This window comes from Chlamydotis macqueenii, chromosome 1 (genome assembly GCF_036417535.1).
Source record: "Chlamydotis macqueenii isolate bChlMac1 chromosome 1, bChlMac1.mat, whole genome shotgun sequence".
NCBI classification, from domain to species: domain Eukaryota; kingdom Metazoa; phylum Chordata; class Aves; order Otidiformes; family Otididae; genus Chlamydotis; species Chlamydotis macqueenii.
The window spans coordinates 152,618,775-152,632,904 of NC_141556.1; the positions used below are offsets into that span (position 1 = coordinate 152,618,775).

The window sequence follows — 14,130 nt, forward strand, 5'->3', positions numbered from 1 at the left end:
GCAGCACCTTCTCTATGTTCATACAGGATCAAAGACATTTCTGACCCTGTGACACCAGAAAAATTAACAAATACAACAGCACGACAGGGTGAATCTGTTACAAAGAAATTTAAAACACAAGTCACTATCACTTTCTAAACACAAATTCCGGTTATTTTTAAATGAAAACCACTATTTCGTAATACTAAGAATTTGGTAGCAATAGGAGTTGAAGAATTTTCCTTTCCTCAAGCAAGAGGAAACACTTCAAACTCCTCAAATTGTTTGGTACTATGATAAACCACTCTAGGTTAACAATAACCCTTTTGCTACACAAAAAACATAAAGGGAACACCAAGGAAATCCTACATGGGTACAATAGCCCAAAAGACGATCTCTGTAAATTCAGGAAAGACACAAGTGGTGAGAGAACGCTCCTGGAAACATCAAGAGCTTCGTGCTTCTTGAATTGTTTTTGCTGGTTTTGCATTTATTGCTTGTTACACTTTTTGATTACTCCAATTAACTTATTTCTCAATTCTAGTAAGAAATCTCAAGCTTAGTCAATCATGCCAACATCCCTTGTTAGACAGGATTCCTGAGAATCCCATTAGTATTTCCATGGAAGGTGATGCTTCTAGTATGCTCCCTTCTCCATATTCCTAATACTTACACAATAATTATATAGTTGCAGTTATAAACTCTTTTTTTTTCTGAAATTATTTGCATAATAACTGGTTTAGATCTCCCCTTATAGGTCAGACTTGCTAATTTCTTTTTCGCACCCAATTTTCTTGGTTGCTTCTACTTCATCAAGGCTTCTTTTCATCCTGAGAAACCTTAAAATCACTTCTGCTCCTCAAACAAGAATAACCTCTAACAAGACATCATAGCAAATCTAGATTTCTCTTAAAAGAAAACATCTTGTTTCATAAAAGAAGACATCTTGTCTCATAACAGAATCAGGTACACCACTTTAACATTCCTTATTCCCCAAGTCCCCGCCACGTTAAGCACAGAAATCAGTAATTTTAAGAAACCCAGATATATGGAATACCACCTCATAAGGGACTGCATGTAACTCATAAACCACTGCATAATACCTGGAAATAGGCCAAAAAAAAAAGGGGTAAAGGAGGACATCTGATTAGAGGAGGACAAAACCTTCCACCTAAAGAAGCAAAGAAGCAAAGAGCAAAGAAAACCCAAACTCCACAAACTGTCCTCTTTCAGGTCTGGAAGTTTAAAATACGTGCCAAATATACATCTGTGAGACCTCAGCCCAACCAGGACTCTAATGCCTGTTTTCCAGTCAAAAATCATCTTCCCTTGAAAGAATAAAATAAGTTCCAGTAAGAAATGTCACTTCTTCTCTCACAAAAGAAGGGAAAAGACTCCAAGGGTGAGGTAAGAGGCAGGCTACATTTTCTCAGCTCTGTGGCTACAGTGGCATTTTTATCCAACAGCAGACAGAAGTGTATGGGTAATGAATCTAAAAATATCTTAGCATTTGTATCCTGCTAGAAATTTAAAGTGTTATTGATCCCATAAAAAGACACAAACCTGTTAAGCCATTTACCTGGGATATCTTCATGTGATTCCGGCAGCCTTCAACAGATGGCTGAGAATCACAGCGAGGGACCCGAGTAACAAACCGAACCCCCCTGACAGAATCACAAAGTGCAATTACGCAGGCCAAGCCCGTGTTAAAGTCACACTTACGGTATATGACATCCTTTACACACAGTTATAGGAGGCTCAGGAGGGTGACCTCACTCTCATAGATCACATTTGTAGCCTCACAGACTATTCAAAATGTGACAGCACATAAATGCAAGCAGACCACTGAGGCAGGTAAGTCCTAATCTGCCTGAAAGATGGCAAATACATTCAGAGAGAAAGGATAAACAAAATAAAATTAAAGTAGGGTCATACTCCAAAATTACTTAGCTTAATAAAAGCAGATTGCATGCACATAAAGCCAATGAAATAAAGAGATTACATATTTTCCTCTCCGGAAATATTTGCCTCATCCTCTTGTTGTCATAGACCAACACTGTTAGTTCATTAATAGGGGCTGTCTTCGTCTCCTGTGTCTACACAACTGCTAGTACAGAGAGGCCTCAGTGTCCAACTGGAAACTCTGTGTGCTCTAGTAATACAAATAAAAAAGGTTAATAGTAATTAGAAAAGACAAGGATTCCAGAGGGACCTGACAGATTCTTAATTAGGGACTGGGGCTCCACAGTGGAATCCAAAGAGACATGGGAAAGGTAATACACAGAGCAGCAACAGTTTAAACCACTTCTTCGTGGTTCAGGGACAGGTTCTGATTAAGATTTTATCTCTCAGGGAGTAGTTCTGGAAATCACGGCTAGTTCAATGAGGACGCTCATTGTGATGCACTGCAGCTACCCAGGAGCGGAGTATTTTCTGCCATCCAGAAAAGGTGGAGAACAATGTACGATACAAATAGACGGTACCTAGCCAGATGTTCCATCTGTTTTGATCAGATTAAGTCTATGATTTTAATCAACAACAACTAATGAATAAAAAAGGGCAAGGCAGAGAGACAGGTAGTATCAAGAAAAGGTATGAGAGCGGCAGTCTTAGAAAAAATGAAAAAGGCTAACATTACTTCATTCAGACAGGGAAAGTATAGGAAGGAAATAAGCAAGGAACGTGTAAAATAATGAGTTTGAAAGAAAAAAAAACAGTCATCCGATTGCAATGAGTAAATACGAAAAATTAAGGCATGAGGGCAACAGCAAGAGGATGAATTACAAAAGAGTTACCACATATACATTTAAAAACGTAATAATTTTTCTAGCCCGACATACAGATAGTACAACATAGTGTACTATGTAGGAAGACTATCTCAGTTACTAGAAAGCAGAAACTAATAAAGAACACAACAGGTAGCTGCAAACTAGTAGGCATGTCCAGCAGACACTTTAAAATGTCCTGTTCACAAGTACAGCTGCCCGAGTCTGAAGTTCAAAGACTCATCCCTCAAGCAGGCATCCTAGGGAAAACCCCACAAAGAGGAAACTCCGCACTGTGAAGAGCATCACAGAAGAATGCAATCCCAAAGGGAGGTATTGTAGGGACAGGGTGGATGGGGGTACTGTCCTCTGTCACAACATGCGGGACCATTTTTCCTACACCCTGTTCATCCTGCCCAGAGCCTTTTACACTGTATCTGCCTCGCAGCAGGAAAGAGTTTTCTCTCCATACCTTGTACACACAGAGCATTACTGCAATCTAATCAGTAAAAATACCATAAATTAACAATGCAGCAATGCTAATGAAAGGGTCCTACTGATGACATTTGGTCCCACAGCAACTCTGTTTTGCGTCCAGCCCCTTTGAGCAACCAAGGCACAACACCAAGAGCAACTGATCTTTGGATGGAGCATGGTGGCACAGAGGCAAACACCTCCTGCACAAGTGCTGCAGGCTGGGGTTTGTCAGCAGGGTCTGTGTTCAGGGATAAAAATGAGATTTAAAAAATTCACGGGGAGGAAGCTAGGCCATTCTCACACTAACACAGGCTGTGAACCAGCAACTCCTGCAGGTTCCTTCCCTCCCCACCGCTCCCAGCTGCGTTGCCTCCTGCCTGCTCCTGCACCCACGCCCGACGCCTTGGGGCATTTGGGTTTCCTGCTCCATCCTCAGTCCCAGAGCAGCCACCCTCACAAACCACATCCAGCAGGGACAGAAAAGAAAGTGACATCACAGCGGCATCCTCCATAGCTACACGGAAGGATATGGTCTGCTTCTTGAGGAAGCATCCATTGGAAGGGACCGATGGCAGGTGCGGCGCTCCCTCCACAGTCAGTGAAGAGAGCCAGGCTCAGAGGACTGTGGATGGAACCCCACACTCCTCCCAGGACAGGAGTCGTCACAGCTGCTCTTCAAAGGGTCGCACCTTCCATGCCTCTAAGTAAGGAGCACTGTGCAGTCGAGCCCAACCACTTCACGGATCACACATCTGGCTGGTGGTGTTAGGTGACATGTGCAGGACGCTATCATTAAACTAAAAACATGGATCAGGATTCTCAGCAAGGTGCAGTTTTGTTTTAAAATGAGGTGTCTTGGTGGAGCACCAGACCTTACCACAACGCTGTTTCTGCGGGAGTGTAGCTCTTAGTACTGACTTTTCCCAACCTATAAAACCTGCTGCCCACAAACTCTTCAATAATAAGTCACGCAGCAGCTACCGTGTGCTGGACACCTGTATTTTAGTGTGAGGAAACCCATGCTCCGAAAATGCAGCAGCAGGCGGTCAATGTAGACAGTAAGAGCTAGATCCAGTAAAAGACTGAAGCTCCTACAACCCAAGCACTCAGGTGCCCAAATTTTACATTTCCAGGATTCACGCAAGAATTCACCTAGGCTCCGCACACAGCACAAAGGGAAGGACAGGCGCCTTAAAATATGACCTAAAGTTCTTATACGCTGAGAAGGACACCCAGCCTTGAAGTTAACCAAGAGCTAAGACACAGCAGAAGGCAAAAGCAAAAGTGCACCTGTGTTCTTGACCCCATCTGGGACTTCAGTGAGCCTTCATCTGCTTAGCATTCCAAACTTCAGTCATCTCCTGAGTCCACAAGAGTCCCTTGAGCATCCTTTGGAAGAACTCAACAGTGTATCCTCTCTGAGAAGTGACAGGTGCCCGCTTTTTATGAAATAATTTAGCATGGAGGTTCCCAAACCTCTTGCCCTTGGATACCACTAGTAGTGACAACTGCAACAGCAGCTCTTAGATCCCACTGCCTTGCTCCACAGCCATCAGCACAGCTAAACCCACATCTGACACTCCTCTGCTGCACATCCTACATAGCCACACCAGTCCCTGTACTCCTTCTTTCCATCTGTTCCGCCTCAGACCACACAACATCACCTTCCAAACCATCAAATCCAATCCCAAACTCCAATCCCAAACTCCAATCCCACATTTAGCCCTACTCTTCTACCACACAACCTTATGCCACCACCCTTCCTTTACTGTCCAATGGGCCACACTAGCTCATCAGCCACAGCTCCATGCTCTCTCAACTTCCATCCTGCTACAGCACCTGTAACCAGGAGCACTTTGGTTGACCGAAGACTCCTCCAGCTCTTCCAAGTTCTTCCCCTGCACGTGTTCAGAAATGCTCGTCTGCTTGACCAGCCCTCATTAGCAGTGACCTACATTCAAACACACTGATGTGCCGCTTTAGCTGCTTCAGTCCCTGACTGGAAATAGCCCTGAAAAACTAAGTTCAGTTAAGTTTGCAAAGGAAATGTACAGTTTGGTTAAAATGCTAGCCAGATCTGTGGCAGCCTTGATAAACTGGTTCTTTGAGCCTTACACAAGAACTAGAACCACTTTTTCTTCAATCTGCCCTGCAAAAATGATCCTGTAAAACTGATACAGCTGTTTCAGCTCAATCTTTCAGATTCGCACCTGTATTAAACAATGTTCAGGAAAACAATATGATCTTTGCAGAAGTACTGTATTTTGTTACTTCCCTTGGACCCTGATCAAATTCCCATCAAAGTCTACATGAGGTGGGACCAAGCCCTAAGATACCAACACAGTAAATTAAGGGCACGAGGGCATTCTAGATGGTATTCTCGTTTTCTCAAGTTTCCATTGTATTTTTATATTTCACACACAAAAAAAAAAAACCTACATTCAGACAGCGTTAAGAAATTGAGAACGCCGAGCACGTAAAACTTAGCAAACACGAGACTGAAAGCTGCCTTTGCAACTGCAATTACGACCCACTGGCAGGCCCACCTTGGGAACCGAACTAGGCAGGAGTCCTACCGAAACACATGCATGGCAGTGTGCATGAAGAATTTTACACGTACACACACAAGAGTCTAGTCGCAGCTGCAGGAGTAATCTTCTTTCCAGTGTTTCCTAAATGCTGACGAATAATATTCCTAATTCCTGTGGTTTTGCTTGTTTTCTTGCTATTTTTAAAGAAAAAGAGGACATCAGCTAGCGTGCAGCTGTCACCGACCCCACGCAGTATTATCAGCCTCATGCCGCGGAGCTCCAGGGGTGCCAGCATTAGATGCCCACAGGAAAACGTGTATTTCCCTGAAGTCAGCAAGTGGAAAAAGCCCGCTGAAGCGCTACTCCAGGTGCGGGCAGCATTTGGGCAGGGCTTGGCGAGAACCTACCTAAAAAGGTATTTCGGGAGCTCCACTCGCTGGCGTTCCCCTGCGAAGGGAGGCTGGCAGGTGGGGATTCTGCACCCTTTCTCACATAAAGGCTGCAGCACTTCCCGCGCAACGTCGCTGTTCTGATGCAGCGCGAGCTGGGGCTTCAGGAGTCCAATCACTCAGGGTTTGTTTACACTGGGAGAGCTCTGCTGCTAGATATGCTGGCATCGCTCCGTGCTGTGGATGTAACATATGCCAGAGAGGGAATTCCTCTGCCAGTCTAACGGTACCGCTTCCCCCAGTGACATTAACAAAGCCAACAAAAGCACTTGGCTGTCAGCACAGCTGCACCGTCAAAGCAGGGGGAGGGTATGATTTTTACTGCTTTTTCCCCCTTTCTGTGTGTGAAAATATTCCATACGACTACCAAAGCCCTACAGTGGAGAACCTCTCCTGGGCACACTGCCAACATTGTCCAACAACGCTCGCTGCAGAGCTGGAAAATGGAGACCTGAACGAAATGCTGTTAGACCCCAGCAGCGTTTCGGGGGCCAAAAGGGGACTCTGCACACTGGGTGCCAAAGATCCGTGATGAGGAGCAGTGCAACAGGAACTTCTCGCAGATGACTCTGCGGTGCCGGTGGTGGGTGATGGCAGCAGCCACGTTGTACCGAGAGACACGGAGAGGAGGTGGCTTTGCTCCATGCAGCGAAGTCGGGGAGAGCGCGGGAGTGTCACACTGGCTGAGGATCAGGGAGCAAAGCGCAGCCAGCCAAGGTGCAAGACTGACGCTGCTTCCACGCTGCCAGCTCACAGTGTTTTTGCAAGCCCTGTCACGCTTGAAATGTCTTAAGGTTCCAGCTCTTCAAATCACAGCCAGTGGGTAACGACTAATTAAAATTGTGATTTAAGAAACGTCTATATCAAATACCCCTCAGTGATTCAAAGCCAGATTTTAAGTACATATATGTGTGTATATAAGTATAAATACACTTACGTATATATTGTAAACTTCGATTTTAAAGCCAGGTTTTCTAAGGCTTGAATTACAATTTTGAACATTTTCAGCTGAACGATTTGGTGCCCTCAGCCACTAGCATACAGTAGTAACCAGAGGGAGCATGCTGGTGTTATCCCCACAGCTCTTCCTTTTCCCCACACAGACACAGTGTTTGGGGGACGGTCTGGGTAGCAGTAGGGTGCCTGAGGGCTAAGGAATTGCATTTTCTGTTGTCCATATTACGCACAGACATAGAAAGAACATATCTAGAAACTGTGGAAAGGATCTTAATGAGAGTAAGACCAGCAAAACTAAATTATCCTTCTGTGTTTTGTCACAAAAACAATTTAATTGCCAATAGTTTCATTAATTTCCCCCTCTTCTTAGGGTCTGGCATGCCCTTATTTAATTCAGTCTAGACCCTTATGCATTAACAAGATCTGATTTTCAAGGAAAAAGACAGCAAACGCAGATACAAGTCGTCTCTTCCTCAGTGCACACTTATAGACCGTGTTTCTCTGGACAACATTCCAGCCACCAGAATTACACAGCCTGTGCACAGATGGCAAAAGCATGGGCACTGTCCTTCAGTGCATCCGTGCACCCCTGCTCTCACCAGACCATAGGAGTAACATGGTAAATGACAACATGGCCAATGATAACTCTGTTACAGGACCAAACCATCCTGGCACTTGGCTCACCCTTGCAGTGCTTGCACCCTGGAGCAACGGCATCCCCACGCACGCCGGCACTTCTCAAGCACACAGCCATGGCAGGCACAGCTGCCCGGCGCGGATTATTCTTGCCAGAGCACAAATAATCTCCTTGGGAGGCTCTGCGTAAAGACTATTGCTGGGGGGGAGAGAGCATATGCATATTAAAATGCAGATTTTGCTTCCTGCCTCCCAGGTCTAGCCCTACCACGACCTTCTGCTGCTGCTATTGTAATACCAGCGTCTGCAATACCCTCACAACGGATTTTCAGGCAGACCCCGAAAGCCTCAGCAGGGCTGCAGGGGCAGACCCATCCTGCCAGAAGAATTTCCCAAATTCAGATTGCTCAGGGGCAACCAGTGCCTGGCAACTGCTACCTCAGGAGTAACCTCTGCACCACTGCTGGGATGCTCACCAGGGTTCCTGAGCTCTGCCTGGGCTCCAGTCAGCTCACAGCCGGTGTTGCACCCTCTGCAAAGGTTATCGGGCGACAAAAATCACCGCCTGTTATTACCTCTGGCTCCCAAACACCTTTCCTTCTTTCTTCCTTTGCAACGCCTGAAACACCACATCCAGGTCACACCTTGTGACAACAGGACAGAGGTATCTGGCCCTGATATGTCCATGTGAAATCAGAGACAAGTGAACATAAACCTCCCTTCACCAGAGCCGTAGGTGCTCACACCTGTTGCGAGGAGGTGGCTGGTGAGACTGCACGTGGCAGCCTGAACCCTCCTTTTGGGGTCTCCCAACTCTTCTTCAGTGCTTGTGCTCATACACAGACATTTGTTTGCCTTTTGAGTTGCAAAGAGTTAATTTCTTCCAAAATTACAATTCAGAACACATCGTTTAGCCAAAGACCTCTATCACTAAAAAGAGAATCCTACTAACATATGAGGTATTTATAAAAAGATACTAATCTTTGCTGCCATCAGCGCTGATACCATCCCAAATAACAACCAAACTAATGTTGACGTCAGTGCCCAATCCTCCACTCGGAGAACGAATTTTTCTTCCAGCCGCACACTGAGTCTCAGCCAGCAAGAGAGCGCGGTATTTATTTTCCTGGGGCCAGCCTTGTGACGCTCCTCTCACGCCTCGGCGATGCGGGAGCAGTGAGAGGAAGCGGCTGTGTTTTGGATCAGCCTCCCACGTGCAGCAGAGCAGCTTCTGGGTTCTTCAATCCCATGCTCGGGTGCAACGGCTGGCGATGGGCTGTTTGACAGAGGGTGGCCAAGGTGCAGGAGACCCAGCAGCACGCCCAGCACGCTTCCCCATCGACCGAATTCAAAGGGCTGAGCCAGCTGCTCCCATCCCCTCCGGGAGCCCCTAACGAGGGGGGGGGGACCACAAGGTACCAAATGGCCACTGCGCCACATCCCCTGATGTATCTTCCCTGTTTTCCTTGAACAGAACAAAGCTGCCCTCAAAATGATGCTTTCTGTCGAACAGCTGACCAAAAATGAAAGTACAGACAAAACTTAATGGAGCGCAAAGCCTCGTCTGACAAGGAAAATTCCCGCTCCAGTTCTGATCTCTGTTTACAACGTCAAAAGTGGGTCAAACTGGTCTGCGACGGAGGAATCTGTTTGGAAAATAATCTCTGCGAGGAAAAGCATCTTAAGTGGCAGACAACTGCACTGCAACGCTTCCACGGGAATCCTCTCCCCTGCCAGGGAAATAACTCAGCTCTACAGCGCAGGGCTGAAATCCTGTAACTTGAAACCACGGCTCTTCATTCAAACCACTTGAATTCAGCAATTCCCTATCCTTTAGAGCAGGTCAACTCACCTGCCTGTTTCAGTACAGGTCCCTGTGCTTTAAAAAACCAACACATGGCGGGGTTTGGTCTGGGTGGGGGAAGCTACTGTGGGTTTTGCCAGATTTGGTTTGGGGGAGTTTTGTTTGTTTTTTAATAATTCCTCTCCCTTTTTTTGCTTTCCCACGTTCAGGATAAGGTTTTTGAGCAGTACCCTCACCCTGCCTAACCCACCTATTTTGGTTTACCCTGTCATGGTCTCTCTCAAAACACAAAAGAATCATCATGACATTAAAAAGGAGCCCAAAAATGAGAGAAACAGTCTGTAATGACACTACTTTCCAAACTACATCCATTCACAGTTCTTGGAATCTGGTGAATTTAGTGTCTGTCCTTTGCTGTTGTTCAAGATAGAGGATGACTGTAATGTAAACAAATACAGCCAAAACTTCCTGACGAGAAGCTCTGTACATTATTCTGTGCAAGGATGGTATACAAATACACAGCAATCTAAAGGAAGAACATGCTAACCAACCTTGAAACCCACTAATTTGTTTTATCGACTTAGAAAAATCTGTTCTTTGACCTTCAAGTGCTTTATTCCTTTTATGGTCACATGACCTTTATTTATTAAAAATCTTCTACTAATTACTCTCAGGGTACCCAGAGGCTTTAAAAAGCACAAAATGCTAAAAAATATATTACTGCATTCCCGCACATATTGAATCCTCTTCCCAAATAGTTTTTGAAAGAAATAAATGTATTTATAGCCTTTTTTTATAAAACATCTTTAAAAAACCCAAACTGATAAACATTCCTTCTTATTTATAATTTGCATTTTTAACGTCCTCTTTGGTTTTAGTTACTACTTTGTATTTACAGAAAAAATGAGCTCTGTGAGTCTTCAAAGTGTCTGCTGATGTCAGATATTTATAGAAAGTTATGATCTCAAATGATTTTAAGAACTGAATTAGTCTACATCTGTGGGACAAACCTCGTATCTTCTAGACTTCAAAAGTGTCCAGTTTGAACTGGAGGCTTTCAGGACAAATAAGGAATAAAAGAGCTCATATTTAAAATGCACTCAGTATGAAAAAAATAAGACACAATGAACAGCAGTACAAAAAAAAAGACATTGCAAAAAAATAACATAATACAGGGAAGGATGTAAGTTTTATGTGTTTTTATTAGCAAACAAAAAAAAGGAAAAAAGTTATGAAAGTAGCTCAGACTTGCAACGGCAGCTGAGAGCATGAAAGAAGTACGTGGTGTATTCTCTGAGTCTACAGAAAAAGAATATTCACAAAGTTGGATGGGAAAATGAGTTCATGGGTCTCTCAGAGGCATCTATGAATTCGAAAGTGCAATGTGAGCGGTCCACAAAAATAAGTACAGTATACCTCACAAAAATAAGGAGCCTCTAAAAAAAAAAAAAAAAAAAAAAAAGAAATTTAAGAAGGGTCATTTCTCCCCAGATCTTAACTAAGACAAAGCCGGAGGAGACACACTAGGTCGGCAGGGACCTCCAGCAGCTGCCCATCCCAGCGTCCTGCTCGACACAGGGTGAGCTTGGGGAGATGGTGGGCAGCTGCAAGGCGCCATCATTCCTCCTGCCCTGGCTGCTGTCCCAGCACGCACACCACCCACTGCAAACCCCGCGCCTCTGCACTGTGGGGTCCACGATAACCCCCCGATAGCTCCTTGCATGCCAGGCTGGGAGTGAGGTAGGCTGTGGGGAGCTGTGCCCCTCTGCAAAACCCTCCTCTGGGTGTGGGTGCCGTGAAGAGACCCCCATGCCTGAACATCAGAGGCATTCACTCCTCTGACGTGAAAAGAGCAGAGCGCTTCTCATTCGCACTAACTGAGCCGTCTCCAGTTACACTGTACACAGAAAAGCACGTTGAGTTGGGAAACGCTGTTCTAACACTTATTCCTGTCGTGCTCTTTTAGTTCTTTTGTTGTTCAGTGGAGCCCGTTTCCCAAATTGAGTTCAGGACCCCATTTTACTAGACTTGACATCCACACAAAGGGAAAGATTTTTCTGCCCCAAAGTTCAGGACCCAAAACTGCAAGATTTTGGAGAGGTGCTCAGACAGGGTGCCTGGAGTGGCGCAGTGCGACGGGCTGCCAAGACCCTCCTCAGGCAAGAGAGTCTGGGGGCAAGGAGGCACAGGCAGAGGCTGCCTGAGCAGGTGGCCGGCCAGGCTGGGGATCCCCGTATGACACGAGCCACCCCGAACAGCAGAGCAGAACATTTACCTGCTCTGGAGCCGCAGCTCACAGCCCAACGTACTGGACAACAGCTTGCACCTCGCATACCACGGCCACAAAGTCACTGCTCCTCAGGAGGGGACACGCATCCTCTTCGGCTCTATCACACAAACAGCCGCTTCTGGGAAAATGGTGGCGGGGAAAGCTGGCAATGGCTTTGGCTGTCCCAGCCAGCTCCACTGGTCACCACAGTGGACCTCGAGTTACCCACACTTGCGCCGCCACGCTGCATCCGCTCTTGTCACTTCCATCACCCATCAACAGCACCACGGGCTCCCGCGCAATCCCCACACTGCCTCCTAATTTGCTTGTGGATTTCAGGGGGCAGGAGTGACCTACTACACCTCGTAGAGTGGGACTCCAGTCCAGAGCCAGGACCTGCACACTACAGCACAACACAAAACATAACAACCCCAGCTGGCAGCAAACCAACGGGAGACAGCCCAGTCCAGCGCCCTACCAAGCTAAAAGCACTGGTTTTCAACCTTGTGGGTCAGCAGACTACTTAAAAAAGAGCCACAAAAGGTAACAAAAGCACACTGTCAGAAGGCTCCAATGTGTGGAGTGGTCTGCCAGCTGCAAAAGGTGAAAAACATGGCGTTATTTTCAAGCAAGGGCTTTTCCATTGGCATGGCAGATGACCTTCATCAATCTTCTCTTCACCACCTCGTACCGGCTCACAAGGAAAGTTTTGCCAAGATGCGGGTCACTAGCCGTGCTGCCAGGTGAGACAACCGCGTCGTCCCAAGTCTGGAGGCACAGTATCAAAAATCAAATCCCCTCGCTCTAGCCGAGCTACGACGGGAATTACGTACGCACACATAACCCGTAAAAGTTACCTGACAGAGTACATTTTCTTCAAACGCAATGAAGAACAGAGCTGTAATGCGTTTTTTTTCAACTCAAAAAGAATGACGATCCCCCCCCCCAACCCCCCCACCACAGGCTACCAAGCAGTAAAAGACCCAAATAACGGTAAAAAAACAGACTTCAAGAAAACTAAGCATCAAAGGTTCCGGCGTCCTTCAGGGGCTGGGAGGGATGAGCTGAATCACCTCCCAGGCGAGGTGAGGCACCGACTGTTCCAGCAGTTGCGTAGAGAACTTTGCAACCGGCTCACGACACGCCAGAAAGGGTCTATAACACCCCCCTCCCCGGCTCCCCCCTCCCCAAAAAGCTTCTATGCACATCCAGGACTTCGATTTGGAGAGCGGAGCGTTATTTTTTTCTCTTTTTTTTTTTTTTTTTCTGTAAAACACTTGCAAAACCGTGGCCCTGAAGGGGGGAAGACCTCATCAGCCAGGCTGCCCGCTGCCCCCCCGCCTTCACCCCGGCCCCCACACCAGATCGGGGCTGACCCCCCCTACACACACACCGCGCCCTTCACCCCCCCACTCCGCTCCCGGCGGGACCCCCCCCCTCCCTCTGGGGCGGGCGGAGGCGGCGCGGGGGGCCCGGCGGCGAGCGAGGCCGGGTCGGGGGGCGGCGGGCCCGGCCGCACAAAGGGCGGCGGGGGGCGGCGGGAGGAGGCGGGGGGGCGGCGGGAGGGATGGCAGGCACTTACTTTGTCTATAGTGCCCGGGAGCAGGCGGTCGAGCAGGCGGCAGAGCACCACCCCGTCCTTCAGGGAGGACTGGAGGAAGCCCTCGGGGTCGGAGATGGTCTTTTTGGGCGACTCCAGCACGCCCAAGGCGATCAGCCACGTAACGGTCTGCTCCGCCGAATTCATGGCGATGGCGGCGGCGGGGCGGGGGTCGCGGCACCCCGCGCCTCGCGTGGGTTTTGTCTCTCCCCGGGCGGGGGCTTCAGGCGGAGGCCGGCGCCGCCCCCACGTGAATGCAGATGACGACGCCCCGGCCCCGCCGCCGCCGCCGCCGCTACAGACACATGCAGCTGCAGTGCCGCCTCCTCCCCGCCCCCCCCTCCCGCCGCCGCCGCCGCCGCCGCCGCCGCCGCCGCCCCATGACATCACTGGCAGCGGCGGCAGCCAGCCCCGTCGGGCGCGGGCAGCGCGCCCGCGGAGCGCCGCGCACCGCTCCGCACCCCCCCATCCGCCCCCTCTCCGCCCCGCGCCGGTCCGGGCCCGCACCGGGAGGGGCGGGCGGCGGCTGCCCCCTAGCGAACGGACGGCTCCTCCGCGGGCGCGCAGCAGGGCGCGGGACGGCGGCGGCGGCGGCGGGAGGAGGCTGCCCTGGATTTTTTTTTTTTTCCCCCTCTTTTTGAGGGAAAGTTGCCGGATCTCCCG

At 48.2% G+C, this 14,130-nt stretch overlaps 1 protein-coding gene across 2 annotated transcripts in view; it reads right to left on the minus strand.

The window, feature by feature from the left end:
* The window catches only part of ARHGEF7 (Rho guanine nucleotide exchange factor 7), a 121,246-nt gene extending 107,546 nt beyond the window's left edge, over nt 1–13,700 (minus strand). For both annotated transcript variants that reach the window (XM_086770463.1, XM_086770457.1), the window contains exon 1: nt 13,450–13,700. In XM_086770463.1, the coding sequence (XP_086626589.1) occupies nt 13,450–13,614 (165 nt within the window). In that variant the 5' untranslated portion in view covers nt 13,615–13,700. The remainder of the gene's footprint in view (nt 1–13,449) is intronic.
* Between the last annotated feature and the right edge of the window lie 430 nt (nt 13,701–14,130).